Below are 23,100 nucleotides of genomic sequence, written 5' to 3'. Positions count from 1 at the left end.
TGTTAAATTATTTAAAAAAAATTTTCACATTTATAGAAAAAATTTTAGTGATGATTTCTTTTAAACCAAAACTCTAGCAAATATTATGATGTGATATATCGTTGAAAAGCCCTCAATGAAGTCTTTCAAAATATGTCAAAATTTATCCTGATCTACATTAAAAAAGGTGGTGCCATTATCTTGAAAACTAAAGGAACTATAAAGTTTCGATAATCACACGCATTAAGAGTAAAAAAAAAGTAAAACTTCTATAAAACATTTTTTTGAAAACATTTTAATTTTAGATTTATTTTCAAAATTAAATTTTGGCATTTTTGATATTTTCCTGAACATCTCGAAAACTAAAAACAAATTACCAGCACTGTGTCCGAATATTGACTAAGTCCCAAGTTTGAGACATTTTCTCTAATTTAACAAATCTCGTTTTTTTTTGCGATTTTCAACATACCAATGGTGAGTATCGAAATTTTCCCCACCCTGTATAGATCACTAGGATATGCCACGCACTTTTTTATTATTTTTATTGTTTAAATTATTTAGATGTTAAATTCAGAAATTTTATTTTTATAATAACTAATTAATAAAAAAATTCAAAAAACGGAAAAACTGAAAGTACATTTCTACTTATTGAATCATTTACGAAAGCAAAGAGACCACGAAGTAACATTACATTTTTTGCAAAATGTTAAGGGCTTGCTTTTACTATTGCAAAATTGACATCTTTTTGGTTAGCTCTTTTCTGAATCATATGAACTCGTCCATCTTTTCTTATATCATCTGAAATTTTGGATGTTGAAGGGAGACTGAAGAATTATCTCCATTTTTGAAGTTTTCGTCCATGTTCTAATTTTAAATAATAGATGGAGAATTGGAATAATGGATCTCTATGGTTCTTCTAAGATCTTTAAGTGAAATATTTTTTTTTTCAATCGCAAGTCTACAGATTATTTATAACTGGTATGTTTATCATTCTAGTTATTAGACACCAGTACCATTTCTTGTTCCTAGCACGTATAGAATATTTCTCAACTGACCAGGCATATTGACCTAGACCTCCAATGAATCCGTTATAATTTGATATGATATTACACTGAAGTACTTGAATTCCTTCTCTGGATTTGGCGTTCCAACTATTTCCTGATGCAACGGGTTCTACTTTCCTAAAGTTTGTCACTAGAGAAAAACATTTATTATTCTACTTTTTTACATTGAGAATTTTTATTCTTTATTAAAACAGAAGTCATATGTTCCTCTGGAATTCTTCTGTAGTAATTTGCTGTTTATTAGACGACATTTCCTTGTTCTGCTTTCTCTAATGGTTTCTGTAGCTCTAATTCCAATTTCTGACAATTTATAAAACAGCCCAACACTACCAAAAAATTGGAGATGTAAAGCATACTGTGTGACATAGAAAACAGAACACTCTGCAAAATTAGGTTTATTTAAATAATATTTTGTATGCATATTGCTTACGATAAAACAAATACTTCATTAAAATATTGAACAAATTTAATTGTTAAAAACTAAAAAATAATAATTTGGCGGTAGTCCACGATGTCTTATCAATTGCCGTACTGTACACGTTTAGGCATGGATCGAATGGAGTATTGATGTCCTCTTGGGGGATCTTATTCCAGGCTAACTGGATAGCATGACATAGCGGCGCCAGAATTTATGGGGGATGGAGTAAATTATGCAACCTTTTACCTACAATATCCCATACATTTTCAATCAATGAGAGGTCTGGAGATCGAGTGATCAAGGTAGCAAAATGATTGCGTTTTGTTGAAAGAAGTTCAGAGTCACTATAGTCACATGTGGTCGTGCATTGTCTTCGAGGAAAACAGGATTAACAAGAGTTTCTAGATAAGGTACGAGATGAGTTTTCAAAACTTCAGGGATGTGTCGTTGGGGTGACTCTAATGAAAAGTAAAGGTGACCTATTATCATATGCAATAGCTCCCCAAACCATTATCCCGACACTCTAATGGACATGCCTGTGTATTGTAAACTGAAGATCCCGTCTTTCATTCCATCTTTTTCTTACTCTTGGCCGACAATCATGCAGATCCAAACAGAACTTGAATTCGTGACTAAAGGAGATATTATTCCATTCCAGATTTCAATGTATCCATTCTCTACACTACTGCAGTCGATGTTGCCAATGTTTTCGGGTGAGGGGTAATACAGCACGGAGACGGTAGGAAATCAGTCGAAAACATCTTATCCCGCGATAAATGGTTCGAATCCCAAAGGGTCTTCCATACTCAGCAAATCATTGATCCGTCAACGTTCTCGACAAGACAAACTTATCCCTTAGGGCCATAATTCGAAGACTGCGAACGTAACGTTCTGTAATTTTTCGGGATCGTCCAGTAGTTCTCTTTCTGCCTGTTTCCTCTTCTTGGAACTCTGCCTGACAATATCTCATTATAGTGTTTACACTATGGTTCAATATATGCTATGACGATTTTTCTAAATGACCAACCAACATCTCTTAGACCCATCGATCTCTCTTAAACTCGCTCAATTGATGAAAATTTCCCTACATCTTACGTCTAAGCTATTTTTTTTAATAAAAAATAGCATAGACGTGTGCTTAGAAAGTGCTTTTAGATTAACATCTAAAAGCACTTTCTAAGAACGCTTTTTGTAATATTTGAGCAACGTCCTTTTATATTGTGGACACTCGTGGATGGATGGTGCTGTAGTTGCGGGAGCCTGGTAGACCAAATGGTGTGTGTGTTTGTCAATTTTTGATTGATATAAATAGTAGTATTCTGGAGTTTTCTGTTGCGTTATTTGTAAATTATTTGCACCATCAAATAAATATATTTACAACAGCACGCTATACACCAATAAATTATATTTTGCCGTCTAATTGTTAATATTTCATTGCAAATTTTATAATAAAAAACAATTTAAATTCCTGATAATTCATAAATAAATAAATAAATATGGTTGAAAATAGAATCGTTTTTTTGTTCTCATATATTTACAAATATGCATACTAAAAATTATTTAAATAAAATCATTTTTGCGGGGTATTCTCTATTCTATGTTACGCAGTATATTTTGATATCATCAGCATCTATAGAAAAACTGTGTTTACTTTTTTGAATCCTGGCATAATTGACGGTTCCTTTTTCAATCAAAGTGAAAATACCCGCATCGAAAAAACATTTGAACTGGAGAAAAATGTTGTAATATTTTCTACAAATTCTCAACCGTTTGCATTGGTAAATCGGCATATAGTGTCCCCTCATAAGATGGATGAACTTTCTTCCAGTGCACTTTTATTTCCTTGTTCCTCTTCTTAGCAGGAGAAGTGGTCGCCGGAGGATCTAATTGTGTAAATGTATATAGGGGTAAATAATCATCCTCATCGAATTCGTCATCGATATTTTCAGGAGAAGCCACTTCAATGCCTCCCGCAATATCAGCAACAACTGGATGACTCAATTCGTCATCGTCAAATTTTTTTTCGTTTGTCATTTCATCAACTTCCCGAGATAAAACAAATTGATCTGCCACTATGTCTTCGCAAAACACATAATCTGCTACTTCCTCCTACTTCAAAAATTTCTTTCTGTTCATTACTGGGTTTATGCGGAAATATGACTTGGTACATCCAGTCTAAGTGATCTAGTCATAGATCACTAGCTTTATGAAAGAATTTCACAGTTAGAAAAATGCATTGAGCTCCAAAAAAAGTGGTTCAGCTAATTTTTTTGTGAAATTTGAAGCTTTATAACTTTTATACCATTTATTCGAATTCAGTAATTTTTTCAATGCTTTATAGCCTAGCCTGTTGGCTATTAATGTAATTGGTTGAAACGAATTTTGTTTCTTTAACATTTAGATTCACATTTTTACAAAAAAAATTATTACTCTCAGCATGAATACAACACTTGTGTTAAAAATCTTTAAACCTTTGTTGGAAAGCGCCCTTTTGGAAAACATGTTGTTTTTCAATTGATTGTTTTACCTCTAATATTATCGAAATCACAGCATTTTTATTGGAACCTTGCATTTTGCAAAGAATAAAATTCAAATCAATGAATTATGAATATAAAAGGCACTAGTTTAATTAGCATATTTACAGAAAAAATGTAATGTGAACAAGACAAAATCATCAAATTAAATGAATTCTATAGTGGGTAATTCTACCTCAGCAACTCTTAGAGATTCTATTCTTCTTGGCATACTGGAAATTAAATTTAGTACGACTTGCTTACGTAATACGATATTCCACTCTTCAACTAACCCAACGCGCATTTCTTCTAGAGTTGCTGCGCCCTAATGCAGCCTATAGATGTTCAATTGGGTTCATATCTGAGCTTTTTACAGGCCATGGCAATGTTTCGATATCAGCAGTTTTTATGAGGTTTCGAACGATTCCTGTTAGATGTGGTGCAGCATTAGAATCAGATTGGGACAACCTAACTCAGCGTACGGTTTCACATACTGCTGTAAGATATTGTTAATGTTCATTTGCACTGTCATTGATTGCCTAGAAGAGAAAACATGAATGAGTGTACATCACCATTCACTGAAATTCTACCCTAGATCAACTCCATTAAAATTCTTGTGCTCTATAAACAACTCTTGATGAAATTTTTCGTTCAATCTTTGCCACACTCGCTTTTGGCCACCCACCATATTGTGACAACACCTTGATTCAACCGTGAATAAGATACGAAACCATTGTTGAGTGGCATCTTGAGTTCCATTGTCCATAGGTTGCAACGTAATTTCTTCGCGCAGTGTGGTTCTCTCGAGATAATTTAGGACATTTTGCAGGCGTTCTTGCTTCAAGATTTATCTCTTGTAGTCGTCTACAAACTGTCTATTTACTGGCTGTGGTACCTTGAACTTGTCGGAGGTTTTGTTACGCCTCCACTGCAGTGTTAAGTCGATTACATAAAATTTGTAGGTTTATGAAGCGATCGTCTTTACGGGTGATTTTTCGATGGGACCAGAACCCGCCCTTCGGATTGAACTACAAGTTTCTTCGTGCTTTTGAAGAGCTCTTTACCATACGCCGTGTAAAAGAATTTCCTAGTGCACAACGTGTTTCAAATGAAAAGTATAAAGGCATTTGATTTTTGAAGTCCTACTTAAATTCACTACTGTATTAGTAGGAGTGGATTTTTTGCTAAATATAGCGTTTCAGTAAAAATGCTCCGACTTCAACAACTTTCAAGATAAAACAATGATTTGAAAAACGAAATGTTTGCTAAAAGGGACACTTTCGAACAACGTTTAAAGGTTTTTTAACACAAGTGCTGTATTCACGTACAGAGTAATTTAAAAAAATGATAAAGAACACGACTAAATTTTTCCATTAATTTCCATGAAGAATGTAACAAAATTCGTTTTTTCCATTTACTTTAATAATAAGGCTATAAAGCGTTCGAAAAAATGTTTGAATTTGAATATTTGGTATAAAAGTTCAAAAGAAACGAATTTCACAAAAAAATCTCGCGAGCTACTTTTCCGGAAATTAGTGTATACAGTGTGACCTATAAAGTCCGCATCCTATGGGAAATTCTTTTATTAATGAATTTGGATAAATTTTTACGTTACCTTCGCGTTGGGCTTCAAAAATAATGAGAAATGACACGCAAATCGAAAAACAAATGACTGTTTATAACTGTCAAATTGCATTTTTTTTAAACATTGAAAATCCATCATTATTTTTAAAGATTTTTAAAAATCACTAAAAAATTTTTTTTCAGTTTCTTATTTTCTACTCATATGCCAATTTTCTATTTTTTCGAACAAATAAAAAAAAACATGTATTCCTGCATTTCCGAAGTATTCAGATCGTTCAACAATATTGTAATAATAATTACAATATATCAAAGTAATTGCCTGAATGAATATTCATTGGTCATAATTGTAATAAATTAATCTTTTTAATAAAAATATAAAATTCATTAAAGACGCAACATATGCCTTGATGCAAAATTGAACAATTTTATAAAGAAAATGTTCAAGTTACTTTGTTCCGGAATTTTTATAAAGTTTATTGACACAAAATTAGATATAAATGAATATGAACGTAAAATAATTGTTGTTGACTCATTTAAATACTCGGAAATGCAGGAATGCAAAAAAATTCAAGATAATGAAAGTCGTCCTAAAAAGTTGAAAATTGGCATATCAGTAAACAATAACAAACTGAGAAAGTTTGTTCTTTGTGATTTTTCAAAATTTTCAAAAGTAACGATAGATTTGTGGCATACCTTGTTTAGGCCAATTATTGAGTTCGTTTACCTAATAATTCCGTACTAGCAAATGGTTCTCCTATAATAATGTCAACAGGTAGTTTGTTTATAAGTATTTTGTTACTTAGACGGTTTTTATCACAAGCTTTAGCAAACACCATTTATTATTGTAATTTAGTATTTTTAGAATAGTCAGTGTGTGTCAAAAATTTAGATATGTAAAGTTTTGTAAAAACAAACGAGAAACATCAATAAAATTTTCTCATCTTCAATATCTTTCTGTATAAAAAATCATCTTGTTCGATCATATAACGACAGATTTGGAAGGTTTTTTGAAAAAAATTGCAATTTGAGAGGTACCGACAGTCATTTGTTTTTGGATTGGTACGTAATTTCATATCATTTCTGAAGCACAAATGAAGACCAATCAAAATTTACCCAAATTCATAAATGAAATAATTTCCCATGTGATGCTGACTTTATGGGTCATACTATATATAATTCGCCACTAGTACTTACTTAATATATTATGTATATGTCGGTGAATGATAATGTTTATGTTTATGTCTACGTTTATGTTTAATCTTTAGGGCCATTTGTTTATATAAAAAGGGGTGAAGATACCGTAATCGGGATAACTCTTCGATTGCAGGACGTAGTCACGGGAAAACCACAAAAGGGACAAGAGTGGTGCCGATTAGGGAACAAGGGGAACCCGTGAATTCGTCGATATCTTATAATTAGTTATAGTCTAGTGCTTAGTGTTTTGTGTTAGTTTAGTGTCTAAATATTAACCGATCAAAAGAATAATGGGAACACTGAATAACCCGTGTATTTCTCCGACATATATAATACACAATTGATAAATTTTAAAAGACTATGAAAGTTTTAAAAATTTTATTTATAAGTAAAATTTCCACTACACACGACACAAAAATATGTCTTTGAATTTCAGTAAATAGTAAACCGAAGACCATCACACGAATGCAATTTTCCCTGTGCACGTACACACCTGCACAGGCAAACCCTATATTCCAATAAAAAATATGTTTATTTCTATTTTTTGTCATAAAACTTGTTTACTTTTTATGATCTATGTACAGGGGATCTGGCAAGTCGTTACAATAAATTTAGAACGTGACAGATTACGTGACGTTTAGAAAATATCTCTAATGACACGTGTTACAGTTTTTGTGATAATTGAGTTTTTCATTTAACCGTGCTTTTTTACAATTATCGAAGCGTAAAAGAGCAAAAAGCCTTTTAATCACAAAAATGCACTAAACATTTTTATTCTGTGCCGATATATTGTTTAAATTATTTAAGCAATAAAGTCTAAAATGGCTTTTTTACTTAGTTAAAACTTGAGAAACCTGATCTTCCGAATTTGTAATAAAACGGCGAGTCACGTTCAAACATGGATGTCATTTAAATTTATTTAAAATGTCCTTAAGCAATAATTTTTCAGTCCCTTTTAAAATATTCTTAATTAACGTTGTAATAATTAGAGAAATTAACTTTTAAGTATCCAAAGAGCGTATTCGCCAAAACATTATCTATTAAAAATGGCTTAAAAGATAAAGGTAGTTGCTAAGAAGGACGCGAACCTTTGGAAAATATGCGAGTTCTTAAAATGCCGGATGATTGAAAAACTAAATTTTTATTTCAATTTAATTTTAAAACTAATTGAAAATTACATTGTAAAAAATAAATAGTTCCGTTAAGTGTTAAAAATAATATGTTCTTTCAAAATTTTGGCTGCCCGGCACATTGTCGAGTTGTCGTGAAGGAATTTGCAAATGAGGAATTTCGCCATCGTGGAAATGGGAGAAATGGGTCAATTTTGTGGCCTGCCAGGTCTCCCGACTGTACTTCGGTTAATTATCATGTGTGGACAGGTGCAAAAGAATTGGTCTGTGCGGTACCAATTTTTACTTGGGAACAATTAGTGGAAAGAATTGACTCGGCATTTATACAAATGAAACGAAACATTTGATGGGGAATTCCTAGAACTCAAATGCGAAGACGAGCAAGCAAGTGTATAAGAGATAGAGAGTTAATTTTGAAAACAGAAAATTATTAATTATACTATTCTTCTTCAACTTTTTTATTATTATGTTCATGATTGTAAAATTAATACTCACAAATACTCCTTTTTTAAACCGCAGTTGAAAATTTGTTTCTAAAATAAATTCAAATATTTAGTTTTTGAGTCTTCCGGTATTTTAACAACTCACGTATTGCCTTAAGATTTATGTTTTTCTTGACAAATATCTTAATTTTTTAAATCATTTTTAACGGATAATGTTTCGACGAATGCACTCCTTGAGCACTTAAAAGTTAGTTTGTCTAATTTTTGAACGTTTATTAAAAATATCTTTAGAAGGGCTGAAAGACCGTGGCCTAAGGAAGTTTTTATGAAACTTGAATAAACATACGCCCAAACGCTTAAATAAAACGCACGTTCAAACTTGCCTTTTCGCTTTATTAGAAACTTGGGAGATCACGTTCATGAAGTTCTAAGTAAAGAACGAAATTATTTTAAAATAGTGTACTTAATTATCTTAACAATTTATCCATACATAATAAAAGAGTTTAGTACATTTTTGTGATTAAAAGTTGTTAAATACTTTATCTGTACACTCCGATTCGTTAATAGCTTTTTGGCAGAGACTTTATTAGTAGAGATTTTTACTCTTACAATGTCACAATTTGTTAAAATTCATAAAGTCGCGTTTTCTACTATCGTCATATAATTTCCAAAGGAACCCTCTATTGACCCACTCGGGCAGCCCTGCAATTGTATTCAAGAACAGATGTCCACCTTATGTGTTTTTTACAATGACTAACTCCCGATTTTGGTACCACCAAATGGTCCCTCCCGCCTTTTTACCGATAAGATACTCAAATTGACACAAGTATAACTCCTCACCAAACATTCATATCATACACGTCGCGGCTGGTCATTCATAACACTTTACCACACCAATTATTTTAATGTACATTTTATAGTGATTAAGAAAACCTTGTGTTTAGATACACTATTTTTAATAACCAAATGTTAATAAACAATGTTAACCGACATTGTTATTAATTGAACGACTAATATCATTTCGTTTTGTGACCTGGACGAACGAACACAAAAGGCTTGTTTTTCTACCCTTCATTAGCTGCAATAAAGCACGATTAAATAAAAAAATATTAAAAACTTACAAATTATTTCAAAAAATGTAACACGTGGCACATAGGGATGTTTGGTTAAATCGACTCAAAGTCACGTAATCTATAACTCTCTACAATTATATTGGGTTGTTCGATAATTAATGTCGTATTTTTTATGTTTTTTCAAAGTGAATATACTTATATTAATAATAAATATTAATCAATGATGTAGTGGTCATCTTAGTGGATGACCTTTTGCTATCTTTCGGCAAGTTGGAAAATTCCGCGTTCGAAAAAGCCTCGATTTTTAGAGGTAAAAAATTGATCTAACTCATTTTTAACTGCTCGATCAGAATCGAAATTTTTACCTTTCAAATGATTTTGAAGAGAACGAAAAAATAATAATCTGATGGCGCCAAGTCAGGACTATATGGTGGATGAGGTATCAGTTCCCAATTTAGTTCCAGTAATTTTTGACGCGTTATTAAAGACGTATGGGGTCTAGCGTTATCATGATGGAACAGTGCCCCTTTGCGATTGGCGAGTTCAGGACATTTTCTTTTGATTTCTTTGTTCGATTTCGATAGCTGATGACAGTAAACATTCGAATCAATAGTTTGGTTTCTCGGAAGCAGTTCAAAATAAAGAATACCCTTGTAGTCCCACCACACAGATAGCAAAATCTTTTTTTTATGAATATTGGCTTTGAACGTCGATTGCGCAGGTTTATCTTGTTTGGTCCATGATCGTTTTTGGACTACGTTATCGTAGACAATCCATTTTTCATCACCCGTTATGACTCTTTTTAGAAGTGGGTCGTTTTGGTTACGATTCAGCAAAGCAAAGCGCATATGTTAATGCGTTGGGTGAGGTGAATTTCCTTCAATTCGTGAGGAACCCAAACATCCGATTTGCTAACGTACCCAAGCTTTTTTAAATGCAGAGAAACGGTTGAATTCGATATGTTCAACTTTTCTGCCATCTCTCGAGTTGTCATACGCCGATTAGCTTCGATTAAGGCCTTTATTTTATCGTTGTCAATGGTGATTGGACGTCCAGTGTGTGGTGTATCTTGGACATTAAAATTTACGGAACGAAAGCGAGAAAACCAACACTGGCACTTGAACGGGGCAAGTATGATCGTATTCTATGCTGTCTCACCCCAGACACAAGGGAGGTTGACAGTGCCGAGGTGAACTGTATCTGTTTTGCGTAGCTTTTAATTTTGTTCCAAGGACCACAGCTTATTTGGTGCTGAACCGATGCAGAACAAAACACACTTGGTAACAACACACTTGTACGTCAGAAAATCGTTTGAATGGTAATGAAGGAGGGTGGAATAAAGCACAAGTCTTAGCAGTACTTCTTTACTTCCCTAAGATCGGGGGTCGAATGCCCCCCCCATACAATGTATCCGAGTCACCCTGGGTGCGCCTGTTCTCTTTCACGAGAACCGGCACCCAAACCTCCACATTCTTGCCACGCTCACATCTCTGAATTTCTCCCTTCACACTTCCATATGTTTTTGGCGAGATTATAAACAGGCCCTCTTCATCTTTTATCACCGATAATCTATTAGGTGTATACCTATGACTCCGCGTTTTTATTTCTTGTTCTATTTTCTTTGAAAAAATATTTTTTTATTTAAGGAATTTTATTTCATTTTTTGCTCCGTATTACCAGCTTTCTATTTATATATGATAGTTACTAAATGACCTTTTAAAACTTTTCAATTAACGTTTAAATATGTCCAATTTTGTGCCGAATAAACATCATTTGCGGGAAGCTTTGCTCTTTCTTTTCCATCTTAAGAGAAACGCCACTGCCGCTCACCAAATGCTCGTTGAGGCTTATGGCAATGATGCTGCATCTATAAGAACTTGCCAACAATGGTTTCAGCGCTTCAAATCAGGTGATTTCGACCTCAACGACAAGGGACATGATAAGCCATCGAAAAAATTTTAAGAAGAAGAACTGCAGGCTTGTTGGACGAAGACGCCGCGCAAACGCAAGAACAGCTCGCATCTTCCCTTAACGTCACGCAGAAAACGCTTTCGGTTCGTCTTCGCGCTATGGGAAAAATTCAAAAGGAAGGAAAATTGATGCCTTATGAATTGACGGAAAGGAACAAAGAGCAACGAAAAACGACGTGTGAGATCTTACTTGAACGTTTTCAAAGAAAGTCTTTTCTACATCGTATCGTGACCGGAGATGAAAAATGGCTTTACTTCGACAATCCAAAGAGAAAAAAATCATTGGTGAGCCCGGGTGAGCCGACAACTTTGACCGCAAAACCAAATATCCACGGGAAGAAGGTATTGCTCTGCATTTGGTGGGACCAGCGCAGCATACTGTATTACGAGCTTCTCCAACCTGGCGAAACAGTCACTGCCAATCGTTACGTCCAACAACTAGTCCAGTTGCATAATCAACTCGCAGTAAAGAGGCCCAAATGGGGGTGTCGACACGATAAAGTCATACTGCTTCATGACAACGCAAGGCCTCATGTCGCTCAACCAGTCAAGAACACCTTGAAGGATTTCAAATGGGAAGTCTTACCGCACCCGCCATACTCGCCAGATATCGCCCCGTCGGATTATCACCTTTTCCGTTCAATGGCTCACAGTTTGGCAGAGCAGCGCTTCCAGAATCGCCAAGAAGTCCAAGAATGGCTTGATGAATGAACCGCTTCAAAACCGACGAATTTTTTTTACGATGGAATCTATAAACTGCCTAATCTCTGGGAAAATGTTGTCGTTAACGATGGAAATTATTTTTAATAAACATTGTTAATAAATTTATACAGTTGCAAGCAGTTGAAAATATGTAAAAAAACGCGGAGTCATAGGTATACACCTAATATTTCAACTATAAGGAACTTAGTCCATTTCTAAAATGTGATAAGACACTAACAGGTGTTCGTAACATTGTCCTTATACCTAAGGCCAGGTTATAGCACTATCTTTATGAGACAACATGTATTTTCACACTCACATTAGACAAATCAATAAACACCCTCGTATCACTTTCTTCATAAAAGCTCACATGTATTTGTCTCACTAAATTTTCAACATTACTTTACAAGTGATAAAGGCCATAACAAATTGTAAAATTTGAGCAAACTAGAAAAACACGAGCGATCACCGAATATTAAGAAAGTTTTACGATTGGGAGTTTTCCTTGGACAGGGCAAATGATATGTGAATTGAGCGCAGTATAGGGATCCTACTAAGACTGTAGGAGTTAAAAAGAGAATAGGAGAAATGTTGAAGAGGCGTTGCGTTTTGTATGAGAGATTCTATGAGACTGGTTCAAATCTCAATTTTTCCCACCGAATGTGAACCTCATGTTATCCATTTATATTTTTACCACCTCATGGTCAAAGCAATTAATGTGAATTATTAGTGCTGAGGACTAAGAATCGCTTATCAATATGGTGCCATGAAGGTGTGAGAAAAATGATTGGTGAGAAGAGTTATGGGCGTGGGAAGAGTGTGGAATAGTTATATGACCATTTACGAGTGATAATTATTAGTAAAATGCTGGCCCGACAAACACATAAATCTATAGCCGAGTGTTATGTTGGGAAGACCATAAAGGTCATAAACTATCTTTAAGGATGCTGAAAGGGATTCAGCTTTCATGTATGGTTGTTGATTGTAATCTTAAGAGAGACTAAACAGACCACTCGCCCTTACTAACGAGAGGCATCTCATTAGGTCCAAATTTGTCACTAGATGAACTTGTGTTTAGATCGCTATTCGTTAAAGAATATATATATTATTCAACAATTAAATAGCATTTATTATTACACTCACGATTTATCTTACATAATTGAATGTGTATGCAGTTGACTAATGTAAACACTGCCCTTAAGGGTGATTAATAAGGGTTTACGTTGGCAACATAAAAAGAAGTTCATTAGTGGGTGAAGATGTTGGGTATTTTCCCAACAACACTGGCGTTCAGTAAGGCAGTTCTCACCACAAACTTCACACAGTCTCTTCTGAGCTTGTGCTGCATTTTTGCCCTTTCGAAAGTAAAATAATAGAATGTGTCGATAATGCTCACTTTGATTGTTCATCTTCAACTTAAATTTTAAACAACTTCTTGTTTACTAATCGCGTTCAATTTTCGGTCGAAAAAAGTCTAAAACATAACCTTCAAAATGGCATATAAGCGACGAGATCACTATTACTGGATATGTATAAATTAAACCATCTACGAGAATAAAACATTAATTATCGATCAATCAATTAGTTACGACGTACCACGCACCCTGTGAAGATGACCGGGCGCTGATGGGTGAATTCGGGACGGTGCCGTCTTGTACCACCCAAGTACTATTAATCTCTTAACAATATACAGTAGTTTCCTGGCATTTGTTTGCGATTCAGCTGAATCAGAAGTTGCATCAGATTCTTCTAAACGATTGAATCCCATTTCTCACCCAATGAAATAACTTTTTCCCCGATGAAATCGTCAATACCCTAAATTACAGCTTAAAAAAGATAAGAGCGACGAGGAATTATTGAACCCCATGACCGGGAAGCGAGGCCGGAATTTCAAAGATTTTGCCTGAATCTATCGCAAAAAGAATTGAACGTGAACGGGAAAAGGAAGTGGCATAATAGTGCGAATGCATCAATTGGTTTTTAAAGAAAATTTAAATTCAAATCAAATACAATTTATATCGTGAATAGACGCTGATGTGCGGATGCAAAGAACACATTTCACACGACCACCGGTGAAAAATCGCACTGTGAAATGCTTGGAGAAATCGCATTTCACACTCGCGGCAGTTTCTTTCGTGCTGGTACAAAAAGTACCTATTCCGCACTAGTTGCTCAATACTGCATTGTTCTATTATTCGTCTTGAAAATAAATTACATATAAACAACGGGAATGCGAAAAATATCGGTTAGAAGTGTGTTTTTAAACGTTCTCCATGCAGAGAAAAGAATAATAAATTTGAAAGTGCATAGGAACTGGGAATTTAGGTCAAAAGAATAAATCAGGGCTTACCGGCCACTGAACACAGCCCCTGCCAGGGGCGCCGTAACTTTTCAGCGACAAGGGTATAAACCAAAAAAAACAAAATTTCACTGAATGACCCTCAAACCACACCCGAACTCAAACACATGAACTGATGACTGAAAATCTCCCTTTCTATCCCCAAATCTCCTCCTCCTAGATTTAATCGCTGTTTTCTTGAGATATCAAGCCTCATAACCCACCCATATGTTCTTAAAAAGAGGGGCTGCGCCCCTGTGTGAGGAAAACAAATGAATCTAAGGGTCTGTTTACGATTTGTAACGAGTTGATCACGGATGGGGGCTCTAAATCATCGGGAGTTCCGTGCAAACTGCGATCGAATCTAGCTGCACTTTCGGAAGTTGTTTGCACGGACTCATTAATTGTTTGTTACAATACAAAATCGAACTCGGACTTCGGGGACACTCGACATTTCTAATTAGGGGAGAAGTCACTGCTCGCCCCAAAAAAAGGAGAAAGAAAAGTCAAAAAGCCTCAAGGTGAATTTAATGAGTCGGGTCTATGGACCAGCATGATTCAATAGAAACCAAAGCCGTAGCAGGACAAGGAGCCTAAGCTCCTAGATCAGTTACTCGCATAAAATAAAGTTTTATGAATAGTTATCTGGAATCCTGGGCATGATACGACAATGCAATGTGACACTTTATTACTCTTTCCCTTCACTAAGTGCTAAATATTTCCATTGTGAATCGATGGAAACCGGAAGCGTAACAGAACAGAGCTCTGAAACTGAACTCCTAGATCAACAGTTTACATAAAATGGGGCTTTATAAATTTATATTGTGAATCTAGAGCATGGTGGACAAATGCTATTTCACATTCTAGTATAATATCCTTTCTTCCAGAAACCATGTTTTTTCCTAAGCTAAGTTAGTGGAAATCATGGGAGAAGCAGGTTAGTGCTCTGATGCTGAACTCCCAATTCAGTAATTAATATACAGGGTGTTTGGTTCACCGATACATATCCGAAAGGGGGTGGTAGGTGCGATGATTTGGAATGTATTGAACCATATATACTATTATACAAAGTGTTACGCATTTCGAGATATCGTCATTTTTCCAAATTTTACCATTTTCGCTGTTTACTTCCATATAAGTTAAAATAAAAATTTAGCTGAATGTTCGATCTGGCTCTACCTTTTTTCACATAAACTTGAATATGTATTTTATTGATATCAAACATCTAATGAAGTCTACATATTAAAAAAAAAATAATGTAGCCTTTTAAAGTTCGAAAAAGAAATTTCTTAAATATCAAACCTTGACTTTGTAAGCGAATACAAGAAAAGGTGCAAATGAAAGAGACGTTCAAATATCTCTAAAAACTTATTGAACTAATGCTCTTTCGAATGATATATTGAAAGACTCAGATTTAATGTCGCATAAGATATTTAATTAAAAAAAAATTAAAAATGCGGATATGGCGATTTAACAATATGAATAAAAATTAATTAGTAATTATTATTTATACATTAATTATACTATTTATTTAAGATTAATTATTATGCTCGAAATGAGATCCACCATTTCTGATACAACATCGGCATCTTCGTCGCATCTCTGTGGTGGTTACTCCTAGCTTCATTTCAACCTTCATGACTTTTGCTGCCCTATTAATTTTTTGAATGAGATGGTCTCGATCGTGAATTTCTTCATTGTATACCAGTTCCTTCATTCTTCCCCAGATATGATAATCTACTGGGGTCAGATCCGGAGATCTAGCAGGCCATAATATTGGTCCGTAAAAAAAATAATATAAAAATAAAATAAAATATCTGGTAAGCCATGATACTGGGTTGCTTAGTAACGAGATATGACAGACAGTGTTTTATTCAAAATTTTTTTAGTGGTCAATCGATGTATTTTATTTCGTATAATACTGTGATATTTCATTTTTAACGATTTAGATTAATGGCTGCATATTCAAATGTTGAATATGCTGATATACTTTTTATGTATGGCAGAGCTGACGGTAACGCAGCTGCCGCTCAGCGTTTATATCGTGAAAGATTTCCTCAAAGAAGAGTACCTAACGTAAAAGTATTCGCTAATACATATCGTAGAATGAGTGAAACTGGGAATTTATATCATCAAGATCCTAGACCGAATAACCAAAAATATCACGCTGAGGTGGACGTACAAATTTTTAATACGTTTGAAGCAGAGCCCACTACAAGCGTTAGGAAAGTAGCTGAACAACTCAACGTATCTACGTGGAAGGTGTGGTCAGTTCTACACTCTGAGAAATTGCACCCTTTTCATTACACACCCGTGCAAGGACTTGAGGAGGGAGATCCAATCCGAAGAACACATTTTTGTCGATTTATCTTACATGCGGATATTGAAGATGGAAGATTTCTTCGCAGGATTTTATGGACGGATGAATCTAAATTTTCCCGTGAAGGAGTTACCAACTTTCATAATTTGCATTATTGGGCTGAAGAAAATCCGCATATGAAAAAAGAAACTTCGTTTCAACATAAATTTAGTGTGAACGTATGGGCTGGTATAATAGGCAGGCTTTTGATTGGCCCATATTTTTTGCCAGACAATTTAAATGGCGAAAATTACCTAGAATTTTTAAGAAATCATTTACCAGATATTTTGGACGATATACCTTTAGATGTAAGAACGGAAATCATATTTCAAAACGATGGATGTCCTGCCCATTATCGGAAAACAATAAGGGAGTTTTTAAATAATCAGTTTCCCGAAAGATGGATAGGGCGAAACGGACCAATATTATGGCCTGCTAGATCTCCGGATCTGACCCCAGTAGATTATCATATCTGGGGAAGAATGAAGGAACTGGTATACAATGAAGAAATTCACGATCGAGACCATCTCATTCAAAAAATTAATAGGGCAGCAAAAGTCATGAAGGTTGAAATGAAGCTAGGAGTAACCACCACAGAGATGCGACGAAGATGCCGATGTTGTATCAGAAATGGTGGATCTCATTTCGAGCATAATAATTAATCTTAAATAAATAGTATAATTAATGTATAAATAATAATTACTAATTAATTTTTATTCATATTGTTAAATCGCCATATCCGCATTTTTAATTTTTTTTTAATTAAATATCTTATGCGACATTAAATCTGAGTCTTTCAATATATCATTCGAAAGAGCATTAGTTCAATAAGTTTTTAGAGATATTTGAACGTCTCTTTCATTTGCACCTTTTCTTGTATTCGCTTACAAAGTCAAGGTTTGATATTTAAGAAATTTCTTTTTCGAACTTTAAAAGGCTACATTATTTTTTTTTTAATATGTAGACTTCATTAGATGTTTGATATCAATAAAATACATATTCAAGTTTATGTGAAAAAAGGTAGAGCCAGATCGAACATTCAGCTAAATTTTTATTTTAACTTATATGGAAGTAAACAGCGAAAATGGTAAAATTTGGAAAAATGACGATATCTCGAAATGCGTAACACTTTGTATAATAGTATATATGGTTCAATACATTCCAAATCATCGCACCTACCACCCCCTTTCGGATATGTATCGGTGAACCAAACACCCTGTATAATAGTACAGTGTGTTCATTTGAAAACTTTCCATCCTAAATATTGTAAAAACGGAAATATGTATGAAAGTAGTGAGTAAGGTAGTCTTTCCAGTTGCGAGGGGACACACCTTAGACATTATCTCCATAAACCTAATACTCACCCCTTGCCACCCCGCTTGAAAATTGTAAATGGAACCCGTACCGAGTTGCACCTCATATTAAAGATAATTAAAAGTAAAAAATATCGTTGCATTACGAAATCCGATTTGTCAAGGCACTTTCGAAAAATCAAGGAAAAACCCTAAAAAGGCAATTTAACGTAATTCGAGTTGTTGCCAGTGTTGCTGTGTTGAAATATTTTTAGGCTTGCAATTTTGTCACATTTAAGTCAGCAGATATTCAAAATGATTTTTATTTCTTGTTTTGAACACGAATACCATCTGCTCCCGAATGCTTGTCAGACGACATATGCGATTTTTCAGCTTACAATGTCTTCAGGATCTGATTTACAATAATTTAAGATTTACCTTTAATGATGATTTAAGATGATCCTAAAGGAAAAAATCAAAAGGCGTTAAATCGGGGAACCTTCGATGCCATTCAATGGCTCCACTTCTGCCAATCCATCTACCTAGGAATCGGCCAGTCATCATCACACCAGCATGACATAACGTGGCTGTGTCCCATCTTGTTGAAATTGCAAAATGTTTTCGTTGAGTAGATAACCGCAGTTGCAATTTACTCGCAAAGCCACGAACTCTGTTACAAGATGATCAGTTTGACTGTTGTAACATACTGAGGTACACTTCACTATCAAGGTTACCATCAATGAATAATGGAACAATTACAGTGTCTTCCACTGTTGCAGCCCATACATTAACTTTTTGAGGCCCCTGGGTATGGCCTTCTCAACAAACATGAAGATTTCGGTTACACTAATAGCGACAATTCTGTTTGCTAACAAAATTATTTAAATAAAATATGGACTCAGTGGAGGAACAGATATTTTTAACAAAATTTGGGGCAGTGGTAATCAATAGTGTTATGCCTTCGCAAAATTCAATTCTGCGATTGGGATCATCCTCATCCAGTACCTGATGAATTTGCATTTTGTATGGATGGAACTTGTGTGCTTCTTCCACTTTTGCAATAGAACCAATTTCAGTTTGACGAGACACTTTTCTAATTGATGTGGTTGGTTCAGATACAAATTGCCTCAGTACTTCAATTTTGGCAGCCTCGTTCAATGCTCTCGTTTGGTTTCGTTTTAAATTGGCTACTGACTATGTTGTATTTTTTTTTAGAAGTTATTTTACGTAGATGTGAGAAATATTTTTATGGGGATATATCTCGTCGAAGACCCTAACGGTTCGCCCAGAAGATTGGTTATTTCACAAGCATCATTCATTAAAACAAATACCACTCTTCTATAGAATATACCACATTAATCGAGATGTGAATGTTAAACCATCGCACACCATGTAACAAATTTATTTATTTATTTACTTGTTCAACATAAAGGAATGGCAAAAAATCTGAGAAACTCGAAAATTTATTGCATGTATACAGTGTGTTTCCTATATGTTAGGCAAAAATTTAAGGGCTATTTTCTGAGTAATTTCAAAAATTTTTTGTCCTTTCGCGAGTTCAGGAAAAATACTTTGTCCCTAGAACACAAGGTAATAAATATTTTTCAGGAAGTTTATTAAAAATTACAATAATTGTTCGAAATGTCTGCCGCCATTTTAAACGAATGATCTTAATCTGCTCCTCATTGACCGCCGAACTCTTTAAAAAATACCAGGAGTGTTTTTTATTAAATTGCACCCATCAATTCTACGATTTCTCAAATCTTCTAGGTTTTCCACTGGATTAGTGCAAACTAATGATTTTAAATGAGCCCACAGGAAATAATCCAGAGGGTTCAAGTCTGGAAATCTAGCTGGCCATAAATGAGGTCCACAATGACTAGTTCAGCGATCTCTATATGTTTCCATTAAAAATTCGCGAGCAATCCTACTAAAATGCGCCGGTTCTCTTCGTGCATAAACTACATTACATTTTTGCTTATCAATGGTACATCTTCAAGGAATTCAAGAAGCGATTGTTCCAAAAAGTTACCATAAACTCCGCGTGTCTTTCAGATAGAAATATTGGTGCAGTTAACCAGTCGCCCACAATTCCGACCCAAACGTGTAACGAAAATTGGTGTTGAAAATTAACTTCCAGCGCATCGTACGGATTTTCTTTGGTCTATTCATGGTTGATATGGAAATTTTTTATTGCATTTCTCGAGAAACTTGCTTCATCGCTAAAAAGAACTAATTACTGTAACTGCGGAATTTGCACCAATGTATGCAAAAGCCACTGACAAAATGCAATCCTCAAGGGAAAGTCTGTGGGAAAAAAAGCCTGAACATGTTGGATATGGTACGAATAGAACAAATTTTCCCTCGAAATTTTCCACATAGTCTTATCACTAACATCCGAAAGTCCTTCCGATTTTTCTAGCAGAAGTACCTGTATTTTCCTTTATTATATCTAACACATTTCCTTCCAATTCTGCCATTATCACTATCACTGGTCTTCCTGCATCTCCAGTTCCTTTTAATGTATCTATTTCACGAAGATGTAGATGAATTCTTTCGAATATTTTTCGATTGAGAATATTAGGATTCGGAAATCGTTCAATGTAAAATTGCCTGGTCCGTAACGAATGTCCATCAGCAAGTCCACACATAAAATGCATGTCAATAATCTCAGCATTCGTGTAGGTATTCGTGATAAAAAAGAGATTAAAAGTGACAAATTTGGAATCGTATTCAAATTAAATGACATTCAACGTTTTCGCTAGTGATGTTTTTAAGCTTCACACTATCTTGCTATATCTATTTTAACCATTTTAATAAAAGAGAACAGGGGGAACAACTAGGGAACAAAATATTTTTCCTAAAATTGTCAAAGAACAAAAATTTTTTTTAAATTACTCAGAGAAAAGCCTATAAATTTTTGCTTAACATTTAGGTAACACTCTGTATATTTAAAATCGTGCTATTAGCTTTTCGTTGATTTTTTGAAAGTGCTTTGACAAATCGAATTCTTTAATGCACCGATATTTTGAGCTTTGTTAATTTCATTTAATATGAGTGCAACCCGGTAGGGGTACCATTTAAAATTTTCAACTGGGGGTAGTGGGGTGTCAAATGATGATTATTAGGTTTACACAGAAAATGGAAAAAGGGTTACTCTGGACTTTCATATATATTTCCGTTTTAATGATATTTGAGGTGGTAAGTTTTCAAATGAACTCACTGTCTAAAGGTGTAACCTGACAAACTAATGGCAATTTTTTTCCTAAAAATGTGCCGATATCACAAAGGGCTAATCTTAAAAAACTTATGTATAGAGTTTGAGGGTATTACGTTGATGTGTGTTTGTTTTGGAACCGTTTTCATTGAACGCTTTTAGACATTTGGTAAATATGGAAAAAACTGGTCATTGATAAGTGATTTAATACTTTTATTTGAAAGGTCTTAGTGCATCCAACATGAATGCGGAGTGAGATTCTACTCTGGGGGAATCGGGTCCTTTATTATCCACAGTAAAATATTGGAGAGTAGAGTTTAAACACGGTCGTACGAGCTGCCAAGACGATTTCCGACTCAATGACACTCCAGATTTGACTACCCCGGAAATTGTAGCGAACTTTCACAAAACCATACCGGAAAACTGTTGGCTAAAATTACTCAAATTAGCAGATATGATACCAAGAATATTATACAAATTTATTGCATCGTTTGAGCGAAGAAATTAGAAAAAACCGACCAATTTTGACGAAGAAAAAAGTCTTGTTTCATCAAGACAACACAGCAGTCTACATTTTCTTCGTCGCGAAGTCCAAAATCAATTAAATTGTTCTCGAACATTTTCCTCACCCACCGTATTCGCCAGATTTAACCCCCTAAGATAATTTTCCATTTTTAAACTTTAAAAAGTGTCTCGGTGGGAAGAAATTTGCCAATAATGAAGAGGCAGAGTTTTAGGTTAATAGCTATTTTAAAACATTCGAAGCTTCTTACTATAAACAGAGTGTAGTAGAACACCCCTGGGAAAAGCGTGTCAATCTCAAAGGAGATTATATTGAAAAATAATGTAACATTTTTCAGAATTTTCTTTCCTTGAAGCGCTAGGTCGAGTACTTCTGGGACTATCCTCGTACCTCAATGCAATTATAGCTTCTACTGCAGTGTATTCCAATAGAAACCAAAGGTACAGCAGAGCAATACTCTGAGACTCAGCTTTTAGTAGTTTACGTAAAATGAAGCTTTGGAACTTCGTATCTCCAATCTGAGGAACAATTCACCGAAACAAGTTTAGATTTAATTATCTCATTCCTTCTTCTCTCTAAATTATTCCAGGATAATTTGGAACGAGAAATAAGAGGCATCGCAGGTTAGAACTATGTGAACCTGTTATTCTTTTTTTAAGCTCCCAGCATCTCTTCGTAGAAGAGAACTAGTAGTGATACATATAATGGAATATTTTACACCCATTATGAGTTAACATCAAAATCAACCCCTGATGCATGATGTGTTTCACGAAGCATTTTAATGCATATTAAAGTATCAAGCACTCAATAGAGAGCATGTTACTGCATTACGATTTTGTCAATTTTAATGTTTGCTAAATATGAATTAAAGCTGCGTTAGTAGTTCATGGTTGGATGCTCAGGTTTTATGGAAGAATATAATTAAACATTGGTAATAAAGTCTTTATGATAAATACCGTTATTTCAGTAAAATTGAGCTTCAAATGGCATAGAAAGGAAATAGGTTAATGACGTGCCAAAAAATCAGGAGCATTTTTTTCTTCAGTATCTTTTTCTGCAAGCTGCGAGAAAGTCAAAGATATGTCCCACACGTGCGGACACTGCTTTGACTTTCATAAAAATGGCAAAATTGGCAAACATTTTTAGCAACAAAAGATACTTAATAAGCGAAATAAAAATCCTAATGATCAGTAAATCCGAACTTTTTTTAAAAGTAAATGTTACAGTTAACGTCCGGTATTGCAGGAGCACCTTACTATAAAAGCTTTTAATGAAAAAGAAGCTCGAATTTCAGCTTTAAT

General features: G+C 34.5%; 2 protein-coding genes across 5 annotated transcripts in view; one reads left to right on the top strand and one right to left on the bottom strand.

Annotated features, from left to right (window-relative positions):
* Positions 1-23,100, bottom strand: part of LOC136345282 (acetylcholine receptor subunit alpha-like) — a 156,100-nt gene that overhangs the window by 107,866 nt on the left and 25,134 nt on the right. The window lies entirely within an intron of this gene.
* On the top strand, positions 15,428-17,974 carry LOC136345285 (uncharacterized). Its single transcript, XM_066293424.1, has one exon. The coding sequence runs from the start codon at positions 16,362-16,364 to the stop codon at positions 17,427-17,429; it is 1,068 nt and encodes a 355-aa protein (XP_066149521.1). The 5' UTR covers positions 15,428-16,361; the 3' UTR covers positions 17,430-17,974.

Source organism: Euwallacea fornicatus, chromosome 19 (genome assembly GCF_040115645.1).
Source record: "Euwallacea fornicatus isolate EFF26 chromosome 19, ASM4011564v1, whole genome shotgun sequence".
NCBI lineage: Eukaryota > Metazoa > Arthropoda > Insecta > Coleoptera > Curculionidae > Euwallacea > Euwallacea fornicatus.
This window is presented reverse-complemented; position numbering and strand designations above follow the sequence as displayed.